We start from the raw sequence: 26,738 nt of genomic DNA on the forward strand, positions 1-26,738 counted from the left end.
GCTATGAGAGATATCTTGAAACTCGCTCCTCTAAAAATGTCACTTTAAATACCTCATTGCCCTCCCACTGACCAATATTTTGAGAAATAAGAGGCTTCTCATAAACCAAAGGACAGATTGGTTCATTACTCACTCACCTTTTAGGATCCAACGTTTTTATACTTAAAGTAAATATTAATTAAAATTCAAGTTATTTTATGATTAATTGAAATATTTAAAGCTAGTTGATAGTTTTTTTAAATTTTGATTAGTAATAAATATTATATGTATTGTATTTTATATATTTTCAATCCTAAATTGAATCTTTATATAGTTAAAATAAGATTATATAATTTTGGTTATAAAAAAATAAATAGCTCTTAAATTAATTTAATGCTTTCTAATTAATTATTTTTATAATCATATCTTAATTAAAAATATAAAATAATTATGATTCCAACTTAATCTCTCTAACTATAATTATAACAATAAATTTATTCTTAAATATAATATTTTATTATAATTATCTAAAAAGATTATAAATATATTTGAACTATTTTCAACTTTGCTCTTAATCTTTATTCTACCTAATTATGCTTCATCTTAATTTTAATCCTCATTAATTTTGATTCCATAAAATTAAAAAATTTAAATATTATAAAAATAAATGAGATAGAGTAAAATCTAAGCATTACTAAAGTCAAACAATAATTCATTTCAATCAATCGAACAAGATAGGTTGATCAACTATTAAAATGATTTTAAATACAATAGTAACATCTATGCCATGAGTAGCTTGTAAGGAGCATTATAAATGGAAGAATCATGTCACACATTCAATCAATGCAACGACGATACAAACCAGTCCCCTTGTACGATGCTGTCACTGAATAATGGAATAATAAGACATAATTCTTTGAAGAGGCCCAACTAAGTGCTGTAGGGGACGTTTATGCATCCACTCCAAGCACTTTTGGAATGAACATAAACCTTACCATATTGGCTGGTCAATCTCTAATTAATCAACGTTATTAATATTTTGGGAACATAAAGTTATCATTTAGCTGAAAAGAAGACAGAGCGACATGGCATGAATTGTGCTGTTTGCTGCTACACTAATTAGCTGTGTGGCTCACCAACACCCTGAAATGTTTTTTTATTAAAAGCTCTACACAAAAATTCTAGCATAAGGTGTGACTAGAATGGAAGAAAGAAGTTCAGATGTTTATTCCAACACCATGGCCATTGGAATGGTCATTCACGGAAAGTACAAAAGATGCGCTCTGTTTATCCCTCAACTTCTTCATTATGTGATTCGTTATCTCTATGCAATTTGTATTTTCTGTTTAATCTGCTGTAAGCTTAATTTTTTTCTGTTTTCTTAACATTCTCATCTTGAAATATTTCTCCCCATTATTGTTGTTCCCGCCACTTTGATGTGAAAAATGGTCATGGTTTCAACCGCCGGTTTCATCTTGCCTTGCTCCCCTTGAGCTGAATATGCAAAGTACTCCAGTACTCGAAAATCTCTATAACTCCCCCTAATGTATGCAACTCTTCATTCTTTTCACATGTATACTACTCCCCCTTGACATCAATGCCCCAAAAGAAATTGTAAAAACAATGTCAAAGAATAAGTACTGTACATTGAATACCTCCAAAAATGTCTTACCAGAGCTTGACCAATTTCAAGATTTTTGGATAAGCTTTCTCAAGTAACTCCATATAAGTATCCCAGCCAGTGTTCAATGTGTCAGAGATAGATACAAGTCCACTTAGTAAATATGCAAGTGATTCTTTCTCATTAATTTCTACCAGTGTGGGCTTTCCCAACATATCCATGCATTTCTTCTTATGTACACAAAGTGAATCCAATCTTGGACTCACCAAACCTTTGAGACTTTTGGCTCTCCGAATGATCTTATCTCTTTCCTTTTCAAGAGAAGAAATTTGGTTCTCCAAAGTCAAAAGTTGTCCATGAATAAATGTTTTTAGTGAAATTAGTCAATCAAAAGAGTTAGCAATATTAGCAATTTTCTCATGTATCTCTTTTATCTTTTTATCTACATTTGCTATAAGTATTTCAGTATTGCAACATACCTTGAAAATGTTAATACACTGTTTCAAATAATTTTCAACTGGAATTAACTTCTCCTTAATCTTTTTCTTCTCTCTCTCAATGATCTGATCAAAAGTGACTCTCTTAGCCTAAGTGAATCTTTCAAGTGCTTTCTGGTGGGAGATCTGTTGTAAGGATTGAAAGTCTTTTGATATGTGCTCAGTGATTACCTTAAGCTTGCCGAAAGGGCTCGCTTCATTTTCAATCTTACACTCTGGGACCAATCTATGCAAAACAATTATGGATTGATCTATAATCCCCTTGTCTGTGGATCCCTCCTTCATCAGTTTCTGAGAATCCATCATCATTAGTTATGTGGGACTCATCTCTGTGATGGTTTTCTTTTCAACTATAAAGTCTCAATTGTCAATAATGATGTGCCAGCAACTGGTTCTCTACCAGATTCCCCTGTTTTCTCTGATGATTTATCCTTTAAAACCTCCTCACTTGCACCGGTGGCTTCGCCACTTGGTGCAGTCTGTGCAACTATTGGTTCCTTTCTAGGAACAATATCCTCAACCTGTATATTAGTATCTAGAGGACAATTGTCCTCAATGTTAGTATCCTGTACAATATTCTCAGTATTAATCGGTGTTTCAGTATTTGTCTGTACTTTGTGTTTACGGGTGGCTCAATTTCCACTATCTTGATATTCTTCAAAACTAAGGGTGGAGTACCCATGATCCCTTTACCTTTCCCTTCAACTGGTGTATCTACAGTGTCTGTTTTGGTCTCCGATGAAGTAAACAATCCTCTGTGTTCTCCCAAAAATTTTATCCAAGCCTTGTGTGCTTCTTTTATTAGCTGATTCATCCTTCCTAACATCAGGCTAGTTATTCTATGTTTTCTATTGAATGCCTTCCTATCTGCAACCTCAATTGTGTTATCCATTTCATTTGGAGTTATAGCAACACAGATAGCTAAAAGTTCTTGCATCTTAATGTGTTTGTCTTCTTGCATAGAAGATAACCTTCTAGCATTTATCATGTTATATAAATCTGGCGGTATTTGATTTTCTATTTCTATTAATGATTTCTTATAGATATCCAAATACAATAGAATTGCTTCCTCTACCTCTCTCTATTTATCAACTTCTGATGTATCATAATAAGACTTAACATTTTTCAGCATCCCATCCTTAGTAATTTCATCAACAATTTCAGAACAAGTCATAGGTTGTATAATAGTCACACTACCAGTCTCTAGTGCCAAATCAATGTCACTCATCTTCCTCCTGGCAGTACCAGATGTAGCTGTTGATGTGGCCTTAGGTGCCTGCCTTTGTGACGGTAACTTGATGGTGACCTTCCTAACCAGTTGTTTCTTTGCTTCCACTTTAGGTTCTTCCGGTTTCTTCCTTACAACCCTTTTGAAAGCTAATGGCGTGTTATCTTTAGACTCAAAATCTGTAGTCACAGGTTCAATGTGAACTACTAGATCCTTCCTCTTTCTTCCTTTCTCTAGGACAACATTAATGAGTGCCTTAATGTCCTTTGGAACCTCCTGTATGAACGAACTTGCCTTTCCTTCTTGTTTTTCCCTTTTCTTTTGGTTGAACTCAGTTTCAACCTCAAGACTCTTCTGCTGAGCAGTTCCACAGGTCTTCTCTGCCTCATCTATTTCTGCATCTAGTAGAATTTTTGCATATGCATCAAGAATTAATGCATCTACCTCATAGACCGTTTCTGCTATCCAAATCTTCTGGGGCTTGACTGCCTCCATGAGGGTCTCATCTTTCTTAACCATGAAACATATGTCGCTAGAGTATTTATCTACTATATGCTCGAGTACTCTTATTCTAGACCTCATAGATTTTTGAAAAGCTTTAAAGTAACCCCATACCTTATCATCTCTCAGACTTCCCAATGCAATAATTGATTTCTTTAGTTGTCTTCCTACCGAGATGTCAAAAGCCCATTTCTTCCTACCAGAATTGGGAGTATCATTCAAAAATTATAGCATTAAGCAGACTAACAAGTTTCCATATGGAAAGGTGCCCTTCTTCTCACCTTTAATTTTTCCTAAGTTGATCAATAATCCTTCAAGCATCAAGCCACAAAAATCCAACCTTACATTTTCTCTCATCATCCTATGTGCAGCCAAAATACATGAACTGGAAACTGAATTCAGTCGATTAGACTGAGTTACCTTGTAGCCTATAACCATGCTGCCAATCTTGATGTCGGTGTCAGTGATAGTGCTCACCTTCATCAATCTCTTATCTGATGTGGCATCGGTGATCTTCCTCACGAAGTCGTTAGATACTTTCTTATCCGGATGTTGCCTTATTGATGATAAGCTAGTAATTGCCTGGAAGGCTTCCTTAGTGATTTTATAAGGTCTATCCATCCATATGAATTCCCCATGTACTCTTCTTAGTACATATATGATTATTTCATCCTCAAACTCTAGAATATCCAGAATATCTGTGAGCCCTAGTTCTTTGATGTGATGATATACCGGTTTGATCTTACCAGATTCTCCCATGAGTTCATTCATATACATCCCTTTGATCTCTGAAGTGCCTAAGTCCTCTATATGACAATGGAAGGATTCCCTAACATCCTCTACATATAAGACTCCCTCCGGAATGCGAGAAAACACTCCAACCGAATCTTCCTTGGTAGCCACATGTGGATACTGCTTGAAAATTGGCCCGGGGTGGTCCTTAACCTCTACTACAGTTGGATTTGCAACAAAAATAGGAACAGAATATGATCCCACTTCCATGATTCAAGAAAAATACCTTTTAGATCGCTGCCGGTGAAAACTTTCAACAAATCCTTCCAAACGCCGATGTGATCACTCAAGAAGAAATCTGATTGCCTCTGATTGCACTAAGTTGCTCTAAAATCGCTCTGAATGCTAGGTGAATAATAATGAAGTGTATTCGACCTTTTATCCATAGAGAGAAAACCCTAATCTTTCATTTACGTAAATGATTGCCGATGAAAGATATCGGATCTCGGTCTGAACATATCAATGCCGGATAATCCTTTCCAATATTTGGAACATCTTCCAGAATCTCCTCGAGGGGCATATGCATCATCTTCCATGAATTTTTTCCTACCTCTAAGGCATCTACCTTAGTTACCGGATGAGCTCACTGCCGGTGTAGGAGAAACCTCTTCTGTCAGATAGGTAATTGAGACATTCCCATCTGATGATTGCTCTTCAGTCTTCCTCACCCATCTCTGAGTATGATCTTGCCAGATTTCATTAACCTTCTCTTTTTCTTTTTCATTTCATCCTCCATTGCCAACCAGTCGATTTCAGCTTCTGTAGAACTTAGCAATATGTCCAACTTCATTGCATGCATAACATGTAACATTTTTCTTTTGAATTGCCTTGCTAAAACTGGTGAAATTGGTTGACCTGCACTGATTAGCCATATGTCCAAATTTTCCACAAGCATAGCATTTTACATTCATTCTTCAATCTTCTATCTTATGACCAATTTTATTGCATTTAGAACATTTATTGGGAGCAGAATTAGGGTTATGATTTGCTCTGTTTCTACATTGCCTAGCCATGCGTCCAAATCTATTGCAAACAAAACATCTACCATTGAATTTATAAGCATTGAATTGCCTTACCGGTGCCTTATGGTTTTGATCTTGATTAGGAGTACCGGAACTCCATCCTTTTTCAAATCCAAGTCCACTAGAATCTCCAATCTGCCTCTGTCTCTTCACTAACTCATCAAGCTATGCTGAGCTGATCTTGAATTTTTCTTTGTAGTCACTTGCAGAAGTTAAATAATCTATTAGTATTATCATTTGTCTCTCAAGCTCTTGCTTATTGTTTTGGGATTGTACCAAATCAGTTCTCAACATATCATTTTCATGAACTAACCTACCACATTCTTCAAATTTGTTCTTCAGGGATACAACAAGATTTTCTTCCTTTTTCTTTCTATCCTCAATCTTCTTAGACATCCTCATAGCTATATCTTGCATTTCATTTTTCATAACCATGTTCTCCTGACTCAATTTCTGACATTTCTCCTTAAGTGCATTTTTCTCTTCATCATCCTGATTTTGCAAAAGTTCCTTCTTCCTAGCTTGAATAGATGATAGCATCTTTCGTAGGACAAGAATAAATTCTTTAGCAGAATTCAACTCATCTTGTAGCTTTAAGTTCTTCAAACTTTTAGAATCATAATCTTCAAGTGCCATCTCAAGCTGCTTCTCCAAAGCCATATTCAATATTGCGGTTTTAGGATCTTCCTCAAGCTGTTAAACTTCCTCTAAGGCACAAGGCTCTGATACCAATTGTTGGAAATCAATAACACTAAGAGGGGGGGGGGGGGGTGTGAATTGGTCTTATACCGGAATAAAATATTTTAGCCTTAACAAAAAATTCATACACTAACTGGTATACCAGTATAAAAATAATTGAAAGAAGTAATGCAACCAATAAGCCAAACATATTAATGAGAATCCTAACACACATATTTATACGTATAAAACGTCAATGAGGAAAAACCACGGTGGGATTTGTGACCCACAATATCAATCCACTAGCCATATAAAGAGATATTACAATATATGATGGGCCTGCACTTGTAGAAAGGCTTACAACCTAGAGGACACTGCTCAATCACAATAGGAGCCTTACTGATTACATAAAATTCCAGACAACAATCCAGAGAAATGTGAACTGCTAATATTGCATCTTCTATGCCAGAATACAGTTCCGGTTATGCTCTGTCTGTTCCAATCAAAACCCTAAACCTTTGTACCAAAATAACCCTTACAATGAATTCCTCACATACATAGTCTCTCAGAATGATTTCACATCATATTACATTTCCATGTCCATTACATTATATTCCTATCATCATGTCAAAATTATCTAATCAATCTGCCCTATACCCTATACAAATTTATGCCTTATGTCGGCTTACAAGGATATATACAATATTAGATTACATGTCGGCCATATAATATAAATGAATAAACATTAAAACAAGTTTCCGTGCCAGATCCAAGATGTGTTGGCCTCCAATACTGATGACCTTTACTAGACCATGTCGGTCTGCATTTTCGATGACCAAAGAAATCTTTTATCCTGCTAGTGCCAGTGCCAGTGCTGATGTAGAGTCTGTGAAGTGTCTGTCGGTAGACCATATGAAGACGGAACCCAGAATCATGTTGCCATCAATGACAACATAGTGAAACCTAACCAATAGAGTGTCAATTGCCAACATATAAAGTATAGAAATGCATGCCCTTTTGCATTTGGAAGAGGTGCTTTGTTTATACAATAATAGTTTCCACTCTCTATCAATATCTTCCTTTGTACAACTTTGAGCTACAGATCTTTGGGATCATGTAAAGTTTAATGATTTGGTGGCTGTGTTGTAATGAAAAAAACATCTACAGAGATATGTTGGCAATTGACACTCATCCCGTAATTTTCAATGCTTGATTATTAGTTTAGGGTTGTCATTGATGGCAACTTTTCATGGAGATTTGATCCAGTGGTCGGAATTATTCCTATCTGAAAGCATGTTTTAACAGGTATTTCAGGTAGAACAAAGCAGTTTTGGGTCCGCAATCTTTCTAGTGATTGCGGTATATTGAATCATGTTCTTGGTGATTCGGTAGCTGACTGAGATAGAAATAGAGCATATTGTAGAGTGAGTGTAGTCAGAGATCTTGTGCTTAATTGGAACTTATTTTTGCATTGTTAGATGCCATTTCAAAGTTCTTTAATTGTATTTCCTCATTGTAATGAAATTGTAAGTCAGTGAGACTTCCCTCAAGGTTGTAGCCTTTTGGGTCATTGTAATTGAGAAGTGAGATCTAGGCAATGAGCCCAAATGCAAGTGCATTCCCCATCTATGTAATACTTATGTCTCCTGTTCATAGTATATGAATATTGTGGGTTCTAGCCCCACCATGGTTTTTCCCTTTCCAGGTTTCCACGTAAAAATTCTAGTGTTGTGGATTTGTGGTTATTTATTGCTTGCTTAAGTTCTTTACTGTTATGCATTGCTAACCGATGGATAACGAATAAGTTTATGAATTTGATTTTTGACAAAATACTGATTCACCCCCCCTCTCAATGTTCCTTGATTCTAACAATTGGTATTAGAGCCTAGTACCTCTGAGGAAGCTTAACCATTTGAGGAAGTTCCAGGAGATTGATTCAATGGATTCTAGTTTTTAGAGACAACTCAGTGTAGCACTTGAAGATCTTGATGCAGCTAGAAATAAGATCTATACCTTGAAGAGGAACCTGAATGCTGTTGATGATTTCATTAATGACCTGAAGGATTAAGCAAACATCTCTAGAGAGAAGAGGAAGGAGTTAATGAACAAGCTAAAGGAGAAAGAAGATCAGATCATGGAATATTAGGATAAAGCAGATGGAGTCAACAAGCTTGAAAGAGAGAATTCTACCTTGAAGAATGATATGCAATCCATTGTAATGAGACTAACTAAGGAGATAGAGGACCAGAAGAAAAATGAAGAAAATACGGCACAATCATTGAAAGAAAGAGCAGATGAATGCTGCAGGCTTACTTATGAGAATGATCAATTGAAGCTTGAGCTAACACAATCAAGGAATAATGGTCAAGAACTTGAAAGACAAATTGCTACCTTAAGGGATGAACTTGCTACAACTTATGAATACAAAGACAAATTCAAAGCTATCTCAGCAAGGCTTGATGAGATGATGGAAAGTTAGAGGCATGGAAATGAAATACGAGGACTTTGATTTGAGAAAGGTGAATCCTCCGGATCTGGACAAGGCAATGCAAAACCTGATCAAAAGAAGAGAAAGAATCCTCCGGTAAGACAACCTAATGCTCATAAATTCAATGGTAGATGCTTTACTTGCAATAAGTTTGGTCATATGGAAAATCAATGCAGAAGTAGGATGAATAATAGAATGAACAACATGAATAATGTTCCTACCTTTATCGGTCAGTGTTTCATATGCAATAATTTTTGTCACAAGTCAAATGTGTGTAGAGTAGTAATGAATAACTTCCAAAACAAAAGATGCTATGCTTGTGGGATGTTTGGACATATCTCTAATCAATGCAGTATGAGACCAAATCAAATTAACTTTAGACCTAAGAAAAATAATATTTTTTGCTAAGAATGCAACAAAATCGGTCACATTGAAAAGTACTGCAAAAGTAAGAACAATGCTTTGGTAGATAAGAGTAACTTAGACGAGAAAGGAAAAGCAAAAGTAGAAGAGATCAAGGAGAAGAATGAGAAGATGTGGTAAGAAAAGATGAATCTAGAACTGACAATGGGTCTACACCTGAATCCGGTGTAGGATTTTCATCCAGTAACTAGGACTTTATGCCTTAGGGAGAGCCTTTCATGCAGATTCTAAGAACCTCCTCTTTGGTGGTTTGCAATCGATTTTGGAAGATTGCAGAAGGCTTGAATCATGAGTGTAGATGATATTCAAAACTTTCTAAGAAGATTTGGTGATCCGATATGCGATTTCATGAAAATCATGATAACCAGTGGCTGCATTTATTACAGTGGAAAATTAGGTTTTTGAAGGATTAAAGTGTATTTTGAAGTTTCATTTGTTACAATGTGATCAAGAAAGTAGAATAGAGAAAAGAGAAAAGAAATTTGGTGGTTCCAACAACAATTTCAGCAACTCCAAAGTGAATTCCCGCGCCCTTTTGTGAAGCAAGGTATTTTTCTGTTCAGGCTTTTAGTTTTCTGCAAACCCTAGCATTTAAAATGACTTCAACTTCCGGTGTTGTTACCCCATTGGTGGTTGAGATTAGGGATAGGGATCAACTAGTTTTGAAGAAACACCCTTTTAAGTCAGTTGAGGATGATCTAGAAAGTGTTTTTTCATCTGCGCCTTATGGTGTTCTCCACAACAAAGACATTAGGGCTTACATTCAATGCGATCTTGAGGAGCTTGGAAACATAGGTATGTTGGATCTTTACAACAAGTATTTGGCTGATGGTTTGGGAAATTTGAAATTAGAATACAAGGTGCTTCAAGACAAGGGTTTCTTGTAGTACATAATGAGTTATATGGCTTGATAGGCCACATAAAATTACCAAAGAGGTGATTCGAGGTGTAACCAGCCTAGCTAAAACCAGTGATGTGCCCAGTCTAAGGAAAGTGTCAAATGAAATAGTCATAGCCATCATAGGATCTAAATTCGACAGCAGGGTAATGATCATTAATGATATCCCGGAGAATGATGTTAAGTTTGCATCAATAGTAGTATCTTACAAGGTTTACTAATCTAACAGGTACAACTCTATCTCCGTTACTATTATTTACTCTTCATACCAGATGCTTAAGGATGACAAAAGATATGGCTTGTGCACTGCCCTCCTGAATGAATTATTGAGCAATCTAAAGAAGGTCAAACAAGACAAAAAGCACACATTTAAATATGGTACACTTCTTATTTGTCTAGCCTTGTACTTATTGAATGAGATACTCAGTATAAAAGGTAAGGTCCAATGGGCCTATGATAGACCAATAGCTATGTATATCAAAGAAGGATTATGGGGTGTTTGAGATGCAACAATGAGGATATCTTCTCTCTAGGGATATTTGAAAACCTTCCAAGCTGCAATGAAGAACAAAGAAAGGATCCCAAAGGAGGTGGTTGAAAAATATGAGCAAAGCATTTGTTTCATGATCGATAAGGATCAATGTCTAATAGAAGAAATGGAGTAGTATGGATCATGCCCATGGGATATGAAGTTGATTCTGTTACACTTGAGGCATATGCCCAACATCTATTGAGTTAACTAGTGGATCCAAAGGAAGGAAAATTTGGTACTTTCAAAGGGAAAGACCTCAATTTGCACATGCAATTCACTACTCCTACCTTAAAAAGAAAAGTTACTAAGATGGTAGAGGAAGTGGTAGTTTAGATGGGTTTCACCTGGGAGGTGGTGAAGAAAGCAAGGGAAAGTCATGTGTAGAAAGAGACTAATTCTGCTCCTGCTTTGGTAGCCCAACCTGCAAAATCTAGCCCATCCATAAAGGGTGTATTGAAGAAAAAGCAGAAGCCTAAAAGAACCTATGTTGCAGTATATCTAGTAGCCTCGGAAACTGAATCTGAGGAGGAAGCAGGAAAGGTGAAAAAGAAAGGAGAATTTGTGAGAGTGGTGAGGAAGCTATAGACCAGTGGAGCCCAACAATCCAAGAAAGTAAAATCTGATCCTGCTCCTACCAGAAGATCCAAAAGAGGTAGGCAAGTCAAAAGTCAACTCGACAAAGACCTTGAGTCTGGCAACATATAAGGTAAGTACATAATTGTTACTCCACTATCAACATATCAGTTGATAGATGAAATAATAGTGGATGACAATTTAAAGAATCTTGGAGCATACTTTGAGAATTTTGATGAACGTGATAAGAGAAAAGTTGAAGAAGCAATTGTACTATATTTACACAACTTTAGTAAGACATTGATTGAATTAGAAAAAGACCATTCCAAAAGATTTGTATAATCTAATTGATGCAAGAAGAATGACTACAAGTAAGATTGATAGGGAGATGAAGGAAAGAGAACTTGTAAATGTCTATACTTGCATTACTCATGATGAAGTCAAGAGACTCATTGAAGAGGCAAAGAAGAAGGAATTTAGAAGTAAAAATAGGATTAAAAAATTGATGATCGAAAATGTGGAGGAGGTGAGGAAAGAAACAAAGGATATATGGAAAAAGATAATTCAGGATGACTCACTATACAAGGATGCATTCAAGTCATTTTATCTGGAAGAGAAGCAAAGTGTTTTCAGAAGTCAAAAGGTTGAAACTCAGTTTGAGGATCATCTGGAAGACTAGGATATTACTCCACTTAATGTTGAGACTCTTGATGGTCCTTCAGTGGTGGATAGCTTTGCAGCCCCGAAAATCCAACAAGTTGATACTGTACCAAATGACAACACCTATGCAATAGATAAAGGGGATAAGGGAGAGAAGAAGGATGTTGAGACAATAGAAGCTAAGGTTGACAAAGGCAAAGGCATAGCTAATTCGGCAATTTTCACTCCTCCAATTACAAGTACCCCGCCTCAGATTTCTATTTATCTTGATGGTTTTGTTGATCTTGGAAAGATGTCACCTGTAAAAAAGCTCATGCTTGCCAGTACAAGCCCAAGCTAGCCAAGATCAAGTGAAGTCAGAAATTGAAGATAAAAGACTAACTTTGATGTCTATAGATGTTTTACAGAAGGTGGACCCTAATGTATAGTTAGATTCAAATAACAGCCCCTCCGGTAGATTGTTACAATTGATTAATAGTGTAAATAGCAATTTTGATTCTTTGGAGAAGACAACTACACATAAAGTTTTGAATAAATTCAAGGATGTTAGGAAGCAAATATTCTAGAAAATGATTGAAGATGAGAGAGTCAGAATAAATGAGAGACTGTAGATTATTTCTGACACATTGTCAGAAGCCAGAAAATTGTACAAATCTTGCCTAATTTTACTTGTTCATTGTAGATATTGATAAGCAAAGAGGTGTTTGCCAAGGAAAGCTTGCTGGCATTTCTCAGTCCTTTGATCCTAATGCAACTCTAACCAGAAGTATTGAAGGGCAGATTATAGCCCTAAATGATCAAATCTCAAGCCTTCAAGCGGGCAAGGAGAAAATTTTGAGAAAAGTAGGTGAACTTCAGAACTTGATTGCCTCCTGGTTGGACACCATATTAAACAATAAGGTGGATTGTATGAAGGAGATGACCCATCCTATACCATCTAATCTGAGAGAGTTCAAAATTCATGGCATTGTATTTAGTGCATTTATCACAGTTTTGGACAATTTGAAGACTAGGTGAGATACTCAGCTAGGATTTTTGAAAACTACTTATGCTGATATCTTCAAGTATTTATAAGTATCTCTGTTTTGGACAACACCTCATCTTTGGCATTGTTGTCAAAGGAGGAGAAAGATGATGAAAAATGTACAATATTGGAGAGTGGAATTCTTTGTCTAAAAGGGAGCCTTAGAGATTATTTTAATTCTTTTGAACCGGTGTTCAGTGCTCAACACTTAGTCATTTTTCACAAGTGTTGCCATCAATGCCAAAGGGGGATATTGTTGGCAATTGACACTCATTCGGTAATTTTTGATGCTTGATTATTGGTTTAGGGTTTTCAGTGATGGCAAGTCCTCATGGAAATCCAATCTGGCGATTGCAATTCTCCCTATCCGGAAGCATGTGTTAACTAGTATTTTAGGTAGCATAGAGCACTTTTGGGTCTGGAAGTTTTCCGGTAATTACGGTGCATTTAATCATGTTCTTGTTGATTGGGCCAATTTAGAAACATCATTTTATTACTCTTTTGATGATTTGAACTTATATTTTTGGCTCCGGTCAAGCCAGCATGTGACTACACATTACATTTCTGGAAGCCGATTTGGAGGAGATTATTTTTGATATGACCGGATATATAAGATTGAGTTGGTGATTGGTTTTTAGAGTATTCCTATTGTGGCGATCCGTTTTGGTGTGATTGAACGTAGTTTCATGTGCACATTTGATTCCTAGGTGATGCAGTAGTTGACTGAGACAGAAACAGAGAATATTGCAGAGCGAGTATAGTCAAAGATATTGTGCTTAACCAGAACTCATTTTTGCATTGTTAGATGCCATTTCAGAGTTCTTTAATTGTATTTCCTCATTGTAATCAAATTATAAGCCAGTCAGACTTCCCTAAAGGTTTTAGCCTTCTGGGTCATTTTAATTGAGTAGTGAGCTCTATGCAGTGACCCTGAATGCAAGTGCATTCCCCATCTATGTAATATTTATGTACTCTTGTCCATGGTATATGAATATTGTGGGTTCCAGCCCCACCATTTTTTTTCCTCTCCGAGTTTCCATGTAAAATTTCGGTGTTGTGGATCTGTGGTTTATTCATTGCTTGCTTATGTTATTTACTGTTATAGATCGCTAACCGGTGAATAAAGAATAATTTTGTTAATTTGATTTCTGGTATAACACTGATTAACCCCCGCCCTCTCAGTGTTCCTTGACTCTAACAAGATAATTTTAGATGCTCAATGATCTATCTTTTTGTTTCACTTCGAGATAGCTCAAATCCAAGGAGATTGGGGCAAACTAATAGACAGCTTATATATAGGTTTGGCATTGTTTTAGAGGAGAATTAGAGACTGATTTTTGAAGGTTGGCTTCTATAATTCTCCCTCGCTTCAATAAATTTAAATTATTTGGAGGAGGGCAGACAATCTCAAATTTCAAACCACTAATAGTTGTTAATACATTAAACAATCATTGAAAAATTAAAGATCTGTTAATCAAAAGCCTATACTATTGCTTTGTGGATCTTAGAAAGGCATAAACAACTTTTATCAGAGAAGCTCCATGACTTAAGTGTCATGCCAACACGTTATTTACCATTGTTTAAAAACAGGACTAATATCTACTAGTTTTAAATGTGAAGGATATATTGGAAAGATCCTTGGCTGTTATTAATTTGAGTGGTAGTCACCCTTGTGATGATAATTTTTTTAAGAGAAGCTAGGAAAGTGCTAAATTTGACAAGACATGATAAAGGCCTTCAGTTCAGAGTACCATTGGTGTCAAAAAGACCTTTTTTCATCTGCTCTTTGAATGGTCAAGTTGGAATGATTTGTGCAAATCCACTAAAGGGAATGTATAATTATTTTTTATGTGATCTTTACCCTTGTCAAATTTTATTCATAACCGACATCATTGCAGGGACAATTGATACTTTAATTTCGTTATGTGATTCGTTATCTCTATGCAATTTGTATTTTCTGTTTAATCTGCTGTAAGTTTAAATTTTTTTGTTTGCTTAACATTCTCATCTTGAAATATTTCTCCCCATTATTACTGCTCCGGCCACATTGCTTCCCAGATTTTACGAAAGGAATATTTAAGCACACATTAGCTGTGTGGCTCACCAAAACCCTGAAATGTGTGACTGGAATGGAAGAAAGAAGTTCAGATGTTTATTCCAACACCATGGCCAGTGGAATGGTCATTCACAGAAAGTACAGAAGATGCGCTGTGTTTATCCCTCAACTACTTCATTATGTGATTCGTTATCTCTATGCAATTTGTATTTTCTGTTTAATCTGCTGTAAGCTTAATTTTTTTCTGTTTTCTTAACATTCTCATCTCGAAATATTTCTCCACATTATTGCTGTTCCCGCCACTTTGCTTCCGAGATTTTACGAAAGGAATTTGCAAGCACACAAATATGTTTCCAAGATGGTAGAGGGGAATCATCACTATTTAATAGCTCTGCACTGCGGACTGAACATGAATGATCTGATGTTAAGTGATTGACTTTAAGCTTTCTGTTGATTAAAAAATTTGGATAAAATAAGAAATTTTAAATTTTTTTTTTTCAAATTTGAATTGTTTTAAATGAATCTATTATTTATAAAACTAGTTGAATGAACATAATAAGGATAAGACTGGATACCCTCAATTTTTGATTTCTTATCATAATTGATTGATCAAGTATTAAATGTTTTAGGCATCCAAATAATACTGACTTCAAATCTTCTATAATTAAAAATACTATTAAAAACCAAACAAATATCATAATAACATCTATATTTTTTAATCCAACGATAATACAAACCATTCCCCGAATACAATGTTATCAGTAAAGAATACAATAATAAGACAATTCCTTGAAGAGGCCCAACTAAGTGCTGTAGGGAACGTTTATGCATCCACTCCAAGCACTTTTGGAACGAATATAAAACTTACATTGCCTTGTTGTCCACAACTGCAACGCTATTAATATTTGGAGAACATAAAATAATAATTTAGCTATAAAAAAAAACAGAATGAAATGGCATCTATTAGTTGGCAAAAACACAGCTAAATCTTGAATTGCTGTGTTTACCATTACACAAATCAGCTGTGTGGCTCACCAACACCCTGATATGTGTTTTAATTAAAAATTATACACAAAATTCTAGCGTAAGGTGTGATTGGAATGGAAGAAAGAAGTTCAGATGTTTATTCCAACACTATGGCCATTCATAGAAAGTGCAGAAGATGCGCTCCGTTTATCCCTCAACTTCTTCTCCTTGGAGAGTCGTTCAGCCATTCTGGCAAGTGGAAATGATAGTTATGGTGAGAACAAAAGGATAGGAAACTAGGATCTGAAAATACAAGGAAGAGTTAGAGAGTTATAGGAGATACTTAGTCAATGCCATCCTGTTTGTGCAGTCGTTCTTCACTGTCTCAGGACGCCCAGTCTCCAAATTTAAACTTCTAACAGGCTTATCCAATAGTTCCTGGCCTTTCTTCACAAGATTCCTCAGGTTCTCGTCCGTACTGAGGTCCATCTTTGCTTCGCTTCCTTTTAGTTGCCATTCCTACAGTATGAAAGCCCACATGTTAACCATACAGAAAATTATAGCAGAAACATGGTCTGTAGAATTATAGATCTAGAGGCCTTATCGTTTCAAGGAACATTATTGGAAACTATGAAAAAGACCTGGATTCTAAGATAGTTTTCTTTGACATGATGGAGCATCAAAGCTGTATGAATGTTGACCATGTCTGAACTTGCATTCATGATAGATTCTATGAGAGGCGTTCTTCCATCGTGAGTAATCCACTTCAAGCTTCCCCATGTGGCAGCCTTTTTTGCGTCCCATTCAATACCCTCTTCTAATCCCGTTCCAAGAGAAAGTACAATAAAGTGGTCAAGGTGCTCCTGTAAATAACAACCTCTGGTTAACATAGTTGGGCTTCTAATTAATATTTCCCAGCATCAAGCATTCGTTTTATATGAGATGTTTATTCTAAATAGTATCAAAATACGATACAATACAATACCTTTTTGTCGACTATTCTTGTATCCTGATGAACTGCTCGAGTGACTAAGTTCATTGCTATCAAGGTCTGCATAATTAGAAAATTGTTGTGAGACCCTTATAATAGTTTATTGATGTGAAATAAAAATCTGATCAAAATCTCTACTCATAATACAAGCAGGCATTACAGGATTATTAGCCGCTACTCCTCCATCTACTAAGTTAAAAACTTGGGTCTTTCCGTCACTGGAATTTGTTGTAAACTGGTGAGATGGAAAATAGGTAGGAGCTGCAGTTGTGGAGAGGCATACGTCCATTAGATGTGGATTCTTCAGCGGATCTACTTTCGCCTGCACATATCATCGTAAGAATCATCCTCGTCTATTCTTCATCTTCATAACTCAAGATCATCCTATAAAATAAAATGAAATACCTCATGACTGGCGAAAATTGTAGGAAACTGCGTCTTGATATCGAAGGTGGGTATCACCAGGTTAGTAGCCGTATCACACAGCCGTCTTTCGTGAAATTTCTCTTGTTCTAAGATATCGACCAGATGTTTGCCATTGTATTTGGGACCAAAAATGCCGTGAAAAATATTCCATTTGCTACGAGTCCAACAACAAGAGAAGTTTTGCGTAAACACAACAAATACTTATTGCAAGAGAATTTTACTCCAAATATTGCAATCACTTGCTACTAACCTTGGTTGAGGAAATATCAAACTCGCATTCTTCAAGTAGAAATCTTCAATTTTCTGGGTACTAAAAGGACGATTGTGTTTGTGGTCATTCGGGTCTATAGTGGCTAACATTGTGGTGATGAGACCTCCAGTGCTGGTAACTGCCATTATATTGAAATAATCTGCTAGTCTGGCATCTTCCCCATCCAATTTCTGATAAAAACGAAGCATTTCAGTAAGTAATACATTTGTGCAAATAAAACTATATGAATTGTGCAGCTAAAGAATACAATTTATAAACTGTACCTGCAACTGCTTCTCTAAGAATTTGAGCAATTGCACAGGAATAAGACCCCGTACTCCTCCTCCATCGACACTCAGGATTCTAGCACCCACGTCCCCCGAGACATCGATTGGAAGAAGCTCCTGATTCGACATCGATTGCAAGAATTGGAAGAATGTATGGACAGACTTACAAGGAATTAGCTATATTGAATTTGCCCCTACAATAACTATGCATATATAGAGGATGGATGGAGGTTACAAGCACATGGTACATGGCTCTATATAAAAACATGTTAAATAATCATTATGAGGATATATAAACACATGTTAAATAATCATTATCCATCGGTCTGCGAGCAGCCCGAAAATGCCATAAACAAACCTTTCTTTTCACGTCTCCACCTTGTCATCATCGAGAATTTAAATTAAATTATGTTTAATGTGACATTACACTGTTCTGGGGTCTTTTTCGTTTCCTAGCCGCCGCCTATCTGGTAAAAAATATTTTGCCGAATTACACTATGTGTCGTGTTTCAATTTTATTTGACTTATAAAGTGGGACAGTTACGTGTTTCCTTAAAAATTACCTTGATGCCATGTATTCCTATTAAGATGAATCATGCGCACTATATATTTTTGTCTTTAGCATTTGAAGTCGAGTAAATTGATATAAACATGATTAATGATGCCTATTTTAGTCTTTAGGATAAATGAAATTATTTTGTAGCTTCTCCTAATTTCACAATATAGTAATACAAAAAATTTCTTAATTACAAGAAGTTCTCTATATGTATACACTAGTAAACTATCATGAAATTTTGATCCAAATATATATATGATGTTCATCGAATTTGAATATATATTTAGTTGTTGGAACATTGTAGAATTAAGTACTTGTATTTAGATTAATTTTGAATAGCCACGCGATTGTTAATAACACTAACAAATTGAAGATCAACAAAATAAAATTAATAGGGTTTACCTCTAAGAGTGTGCTACGTAGCTATAAAAAAGGTATGCAACCCTCTTTTTATCCTTCTTTCTTCCTTCACTTTGTAACAAACCATCCATCCGACCCCTCAAAAAAATTAAAACACCCCTTTTAACCTTTACCTCAAGTGTCCTAAATGCAACCAAAGGCACATTGGTTGGGATATCAAAAATTGCCTAACAACCTTAATTTTCTCAATTTACCCCCTATTAGAATTGACTTCCGAGGTAGCTTAAGAGATACAAATTTTCTACACATTTAAGAAACCCAAAATAATGTTAACAACGGGGCGAAGGCTCTTGCTTTAGTGTTTGGGAGAAGATTGGCAATCAAATAAAGAGTTAGGAATCTTAACATAGAGGGGGACTTTATGTATATGATCTCTGCACTTAAAAAGCTAGATGCTCCAAGCTGGAAAATTAGGTGTATTAAGTACGAGTCCTGGAGTTTATTACTAGTGTTTGAAGCATAAACTATATCACATTGTTTTAGAGAAGTCAAAACCGTGGTAGATGCCTTGGTGAATAAGGGTTGTAGACTTCTTGAAGGTTACATTTTCTTCAATCATATTGAAGCTAATGAGGAAATCAACCTAGCTTTGGCTTTGGCTCGGGACATGTCAAATTAATTATTATCTAGCTTTCTTGTTTTTGCATATTTGTTGGATTTAGCTCTTCATTCCATTATCCCATGCTTTCATAGATGATGTCAACAATGTTCATATAGGAGGATTGTAGATGGCATCCACCTTTCTGTTGGTAGCACTTATCACCTGGTGGCACTCATTGTTGTACTTTTAAGGAATAAATGTTAAATGCACTGCCTTAACCTTCACACAAAGTTGTTGACGCCATGAAAATTAATTTGGAAAATGGTAATCGTAAATATTTTGAAGGAGAATTAGGTTTGTCTTCATAAATAATATCCCCAGTTGCAGCGGATAAGATCTCAGATGTCTTTTATGTCATTAATCACCTTCTCAAAAGAAAAGCTTACTCAGTAAAGATACTGATGGGTCTGTGTCTTCTCAAATTCGATGAACAAAACTTTCTAGGGACAAGTCTCTCGTCGATCAGGTTGGGGAGAGTAACCTCAATTTTGAATACTTTATACTTTCATGAAAAATCATTTTTTTGGTCTCACATGGCTTAGATTTCGTTGGTTTTTGGGAAGCAAGAAATATTAAAAAATCTATTTTAATTTGACACTCTTAGCTTGCCCTTTTCTTGAAATTATATATGTTTATGGCCATTTGTGTATCTCACTCGTATAGGTTTGGGCCTTCTATATATGTTTTGAATGCTGTCAAATAATTATTTTTTAATAACCCCAATTTTTAATACTTTACGTTTTCATGATAAAGTGTTGTTTGTGTCTCACATGACTCACGTTTCGTTGGATTTTTGAGAAAAAAGAGATATAGGAATCTACCATAATAAAAAACCACCTATAGGGATCTACAATTCCACAAACAATGCAACAATATGGCTAAAGTGGCAGTTGTTTATTATGGGTTGATCATGGCCAGGAAAAAGGGACTTAAGTGTGCCACTATTGAAGGTGACTTAAGAAATACCATCACGATGCTTAGGAAGGAAACAAAACCGGATTGGAAAATTAATTCTCTCATTGCCAAGTGTCACGAGCTCCTTCCCTTTCTAGGAGACGTCAGGTTTGGTGGCATGAGATGGGAAGGCAACTGTGTGGAAGATAAGTTGGTGGGGATGGGCATGCATGTTAATAATTTTAAAATATGCATCCACTTGCATGAAATATCGGTGGACGCTCGTCCCACGATCTTGAAGGACTCATCAATTAATGATGCATAATCTCAAAGTTGGATTTTTTGAAATTTTCCACCTTGCCATTTACTTTCCTTGTTGGTTAAGTTGGTGAGATTTAAAAATCATTGATGGTACTACCTACCACTATATTCCCCAAGCTTGTCAGTTCCTCAACTTGGTTTTATATCTTGCAACTATGGGTGGCTATTTGATTTAGACTAAACCTTATAATTACTCCAAATTCAAAAATAATGAGGAGGTGTGGGATAGGGTGATTAAAGGGAACCTATATAATTATGTTAAATGGATGACTAGCCATGAGTCTAAGCTCTCTCTTAATTTTGTTAATGCTTGGGACAATATGAATGTGAACAATGGCAGTGTTACTTTTGTGGTTTTGATAAGGACTTCTAGGAAGGTGACAAGGTTGGACCTTGATGATGTGTCCTTCCCAAAAAATCCCGAAGGGAATTACGAGGATGACTTTGATCAGCTTTTTGAATGGAGAGAGGGAGTTTTCAAGCATCAAAGTGGCTACAACAGGGATGATCTCCTCTGCATTAGGAAGGATGTGGCTTTGATGGTAATGAATTACTTCACCTTGGATGGTAAGAAAAGAAGCTTCCATATGTAGACTTTTCCGATGCTATCATCTCCAGTATGGGGTATGAATGAATTTCCCCTTCTGGATTATGTCTTATTTTTCTCAATCTATTTGTAAATCCATGGAAAAGGGCAAACCCCCTCTCCACGACGGTTGTCTATGGAGAGTGTATAGTTTCTACTTGCCTTTGTCCCCCTCTATTGGGGTCCCTTCCATTGCGGCTGGGTCTACCTCTGATACAAATCTGAATATTTACCTTATTGTTACCCCGTCTAATTTTGTAGAATAGATTATGCCTCACTCTAGTTCTAAGTTTCCCAATAGGAAAAACCCTGCTATAATTGCCAAATTTAGGGGCATTGTTACTTCCAAATTTAGGGGCATTGTTACTTCCAAATTTAGGGGCATTGTTACTACCAAGATGTGGGTGTCCAGTTTCAGATACAACAAGATGTGGTTAACGAGATTGTTCATTCTGGCTCTAAGTCTCTATCCTCGGAGGATTTAGGCTCCTCGGATAGCTTAAGGGTGGATTCGTCCCTTGCTAAGATTGAAGGAAACCCTAGTCCTCCCCCTTAAACCTCCCTTAGTAATTCCAACGTTAAGAGCACCACTTCAACTGTAGAAAAAATTGTGAAGCACCTGCATGAGGACGCTCAAATTCTGGAAGAGTTGATTGAATGTCTCTTCATGCAAATGAATGTGGCGATGAATAAGAAAAATGGGCTTGAGGCGACAGCCAAGGTTGAGGCTAGGGACAACACATGGGTTGATGAGTTGGATGGGGATAGAGTTTGGAAAATTGCTAATGATCTTGTGGACATTATGGGGTAGTGGGAAATGGTGGGTGGAAATTTTATAGACATGGACTCTACGATAAAGAATCCGAGCAGCAAGCATGAGCTTGAAGAGGTCAATAAAACCTAGGGGGCCCTTAAAAACAAAATTGAGGAGGTCAACTATGCTTGCAGAGATGTGGCTAGCAAGAACAATGCCTCCCTATAGGCTATCCATGATGAGATAGAAATGAGAAGGGTGAAAGAATGATGGCGCATGGATTCCTTTCCCACGAGATCCGGCCCCAGTGCGTTGATGATTAAGGCTAGCCCTGACTCTGCGTTGGTCTCCTAAATGGTTCTGGGATTAGTTCAAGTGAAAAAATTATTTTTTCTGATAAAGTGCTTAGTTTGTGTCAAGATTGGCAGGACAAGGATACCCCCAAGTAGTAGGCCATCACTTGGTGCCTGTGTGAGAGAGATGTTTTGTGTTTTGGTGGACCTACATTTTTTTAATTTTTTTCTTCTGCATGTTGGTTTTTTAGTTTAGGTGTTGGCTATCTGTTCTCCCTGTTAGGGTTTTTGTTGTGTTTGGTAGGGTTTTTTTTGGTTGGTTGTGCATCCCTCATCCACTCTTGGTGTCACTTTGTGGTTATGCATTGGTACAGGCCTATCCCACCTTTATTAATCAAAACAATATGGGGGTAAACACAAAACCATCCTTGCTGAGAACTCTATCTCAGAAGCATGACTGAGATTAGGTCAAAGTAACAGCTTGGTTAGAAGAAAAATTTGGAACAGTTACTTGAATTGAAGACCCCAGAAGAAGGCTTTGGCTTGAAAGAAACCTTCTAAGATTAGATTTGAGGGAAGGGGAATTGAAAAAGGACACTGTGAAGACTACCAATTGAGAATTCTTGGTTGGCCTCTAAGAAGGAGCTTCTTCAAACATTGCAAGAGACATATTTATGTATTTCATTATAGAGAAAGAGGCTAAATTTGATGCAAATGAACATAGATTAGAGTTACAGACCGAATCCTTAAACACCCTTATTTCTTCATTGTGGGTGGCATGATAGGCTAAGGTGAAATGACCTAGATTGTCGATATGCTCATCCACTATAGTTAACTTATTTCTATCACATTTTGTTGAACCCAACAATCATATTTAGGCTGAATAACAATAGATTGACAAGAATTTTATACAGATCAAGAAGAAGACAAAACAAGAGTAGAATATTTGCATGTTCTAACGAATGGAGATCGCACCTCAGAAAAATGCCCATCTGATTTCCTAATGTTTGAATGATGTCCAAATCTCAATATTCCAATGGGAGAGAGTGCCAAAATACCCAAAAGAGGGAAAAATTTATTATGGTTAAATGGGGGTTAAAATTAGGTACCCATGATTGAGTAAACAAGCCAAGACCCTCAAAAAACCAAGATTTGCATCTATGAGCACAATCTTGATCAGACTTAATAGAAAATATCATAATAAAAAATCCACTACCATTATCGTTATAAAAAAATTCATTGACCCCAATTTGAAAGCTTATTAATATTTGGAGAGAAATTCCAGATCTTACCAATAAGAGCCCTGCTTTGAAGCTATGAGAGATATCTTGAAACTCGCTCCTCTAAAAATGACACTTTAAATACCTCATTGCCCTCCCACTGACCAATATTTTGAGAAATAAGAGGCTTCTCATAAACCAAACGACAGATTGGTTCCTTACTCACTCACCTTTTAAGATCCAACTTTTTTATACTTAAAGTAAATATTAATTAAAATTCAAGTTATAATATGATTAATTGAAATATTTAAAGCTAGTTTATAGTTTTTTAAAATTTTGATTAATAATAAATATTATATGTATTGTATTTTATATATTTTCAATCCTAAATTGAATCATTATATAGTGAAAATAAGATTATATAATTTTAGTTATAAAAAAAAAATCCCTCTTAAATTAATTTAATGCTTTCTAATTAATTATTTTTATAATCATATCTTAATTAAAAATATAATATAATTGTGATTTCAACTTAATCTCTCTAACTATAATTATAACAATAAATTTATTCTTAAATATAATTTTTTATTATAATTATCTAAAAAGATTATAAATATATTTGAACTATTTTCAACTTTGATCTTAATCTTTATTCTACCTAATTATGCCTCATCTTAATTTTAATCCTCATTAATTTTGATTCCATAAAATTAAAAAATTTAATATTATAAAAATAAATGAGATAGAGTAAAATCTAAGCATTACTAAAGTCAAACAATAATTCATTTCAATTAATCGAACAAGATAGGCTGATCAACTATTAAAATGATTTTAAATACAATAGTAACATCTATGCCATGAGTAGCTTGTAAGGAGCATTATAAATGGAAGAATCATGTCACACATTCAATGCAACGACGATACAAACCAGTCCCATGTACAATGTTGTCACTGAATAATGCAATAATAAGACAGAATTCTTTGAAGAGGCCCAACTAAGTGCTGTAAGGGACGTTTATGCATCCACTCCAAGCACTTTTGGAATGAACATAAACCTTACAATATTGGCTGGTCAATCTCTAATTATTCAACGTAATTAATGTTTTGAGAACATAAAGTTATCATTTAGCTGAAAAGAAGACAGAGCGACATGGCATGAATTGCGTTGTTTGCTGCTACACTAATTAGCTGTGTGGCTCACCAACACCCTGAAATGTTTTTTTATTAAAAGCTCTACACAAAAGTTCTAGCATAAGGTGTGACTGGAATGGAAGAAAGAAGTTCAGATGTTTATTCCAACACCATGGCCATTGGAATGGTCATTCACGGAAAGTACAAAAGATGCGCTCTGTTTATCCCTCAACTTCTTCATTATGTGATTCGTTATCTCTATGCAATTTGTATTTTCTGTTTAATCTGCTGTAAGCTTAATTTTTTTCTGTTTTCTTAACATTCTCATCTCGAAATATTTCTCCCCATTATTGTTGTTCCCGCCACTTTGCTTCCGAGATTTTACGAAAGGAATTTGCAAGCACACAAATATGTTTCCAAGATGGTAGAGGGGAATCATCACTATTCAATAGCTCTGCACTGCGGACTGAACATGAATGATCTGATGTTAAGTGATTGACATTAAGCTTTCTGTTGATTAAAAAATTTGGATAAAATAAGAAATTTTAATTTTTTTTTTTGTCAAATTTGAATCGTTTTAAATGAATCTATTATTTATAAAACTAGTTGAACAAACATAATAAGGATAAGACTGGATACCCTCAATTTCTGATTTCTTATCATAATTGATTGATCAAGTATTAAATGTTTTAGGCATCCAAATAATACTGACTTCAAATCTTCTATAATTAAAAATACTATTAAAAACCAAACAAAAATCATAATAACATCTATACTCTTTAATCCAACGATAATACAAACCATTCCCCGAATACAGTGTTATCAGTAAAGAATACAATAATAAGACAATTCCTTGAAGATGCCCAACTAAGTGTTGTAGGGAACGTTTATGCATCCACTCCAAGCACTTTTGGAATGAATATAAAACTTACATTGCCTTGTTGTCCACAACTGCAATGCTATTAATATTTGGAGAACATAAAATAATAATTTAGCTATAAAAAAAAAACACAGTGAAATGACATCTATTAGTTGGCAAAAACACAGCTAAATCTTGAATTGCTGTATTTACCACTACATAAATCAGCTGTGTGGCTCACCAACACCCGGATATGTTTTATAATTAAAAAGTCTACACAAAATTCTAGCGTAAGGTGTGATTGGAATGGAAGAAAGAAGTTCAGATGTTTATTCCAACACTATGGCCATTCATAGAAAGTGCAGAAGATGCGCTCCGTTTATCCGTCAACTTCTTCTCCTTGGAGAGTCGTTTAGCCATTCTGGCAAGTGGAAATATTAGTTATGGTGAGAACAAAATGATAGGAAACTAGGATCTCAAAATAGAAGGAAGAGTTAGAGAGTTATGGGAGATACTTAGTCAATGCCATCCTGTTTGTGTAGTCGTTCTTCACTGTCTCAGGACGCCCAGTCTCCAAATTTAAACTTCTAACAGGCTTATCCAATAGTTCCTGGCCTTTCTTCACAAGATTCCTCAGGTTCTCATCCGTACTGAGGTCCATCTTTGCTTCGCTTCCTTTTAGTTGCCATTCCTACAGTATGAAAGCCCACATGTTAACCATACAGAAAATTACAGCAGAAACATGGTCTGTAGAATTATAGATCTAGAGGCCTTATCGTTTCAAGGAACATTATTGGAAACTATGAAAAAGACCTGGATTTTAAGATAGTTTTCTTTGACATGATGGAGCATCAAAGCTGTATGAATGTTGACCATGTCTGAACTTGCATTCATGATAGATTCTATGAGAGGTGTTCTTCCATCGTGAGTAATCCACTTCAAGCTTCCCCATGTGGCAGCCTTTTTTGCGTCCCATTCAATACCCTCTTCTAATCCCGTTCCAAGAGAAAGTACAACAAAGTGGTCAAGGTGCTCCTGTAAATAACAACCTCTGGTTAACATAGTTGAGCTTCTAATTAATATTTCCCAGCATCAAGCATTCGTTTTATATGAGATGTTTATTCTAAATAGTATCAAAATACAATACAATACAATACCTTTTTGTCGACTATTCTTGTATCCTGATGAACTGCTCGAGTGACTAAGTTCAT

General features: G+C 35.7%; 3 protein-coding genes across 3 annotated transcripts; all 3 read right to left on the reverse strand.

The window, feature by feature from the left end:
* Window positions 1-16,036: 16,036 nt before the first annotated feature.
* On the reverse strand, window positions 16,037-16,470 carry LOC131873716 (patatin-like protein 3). Its single transcript, XM_059216898.1, has 2 exons — window positions 16,282-16,470; window positions 16,037-16,187 (listed from the first exon to the last, which is right to left on the reverse strand). Exons 1-2 carry the CDS (start codon window positions 16,425-16,427, stop codon window positions 16,088-16,090), a joined length of 246 nt encoding a protein of 81 aa, XP_059072881.1. The 5' UTR covers window positions 16,428-16,470; the 3' UTR covers window positions 16,037-16,087.
* A 76-nt stretch (window positions 16,471-16,546) lies between these two features.
* Window positions 16,547-18,021, reverse strand: LOC131859625 (patatin-like protein 2). Its single transcript, XM_059213597.1, has 6 exons — window positions 17,890-18,021; window positions 17,606-17,796; window positions 17,335-17,509; window positions 17,090-17,251; window positions 16,924-16,989; window positions 16,547-16,801 (listed from the first exon to the last, which is right to left on the reverse strand). The coding sequence occupies exons 1-6, from the start codon at window positions 18,019-18,021 to the stop codon at window positions 16,547-16,549; spliced, it is 981 nt and encodes a 326-aa protein (XP_059069580.1).
* Window positions 18,022-25,848: 7,827 nt separating this feature from the next.
* On the reverse strand, window positions 25,849-26,738 carry LOC131859629 (patatin-like protein 2). The gene is made up of 4 exons (XM_059213605.1): window positions 26,685-26,738; window positions 26,341-26,562; window positions 26,043-26,218; window positions 25,849-25,948 (listed from the first exon to the last, which is right to left on the reverse strand). Exons 1-4 carry the CDS (start codon window positions 26,736-26,738, stop codon window positions 25,849-25,851), a joined length of 552 nt encoding a protein of 183 aa, XP_059069588.1.

This window comes from Cryptomeria japonica, chromosome 2 (genome assembly GCF_030272615.1).
Source record: "Cryptomeria japonica chromosome 2, Sugi_1.0, whole genome shotgun sequence".
Taxonomy (NCBI): domain Eukaryota; kingdom Viridiplantae; phylum Streptophyta; class Pinopsida; order Cupressales; family Cupressaceae; genus Cryptomeria; species Cryptomeria japonica.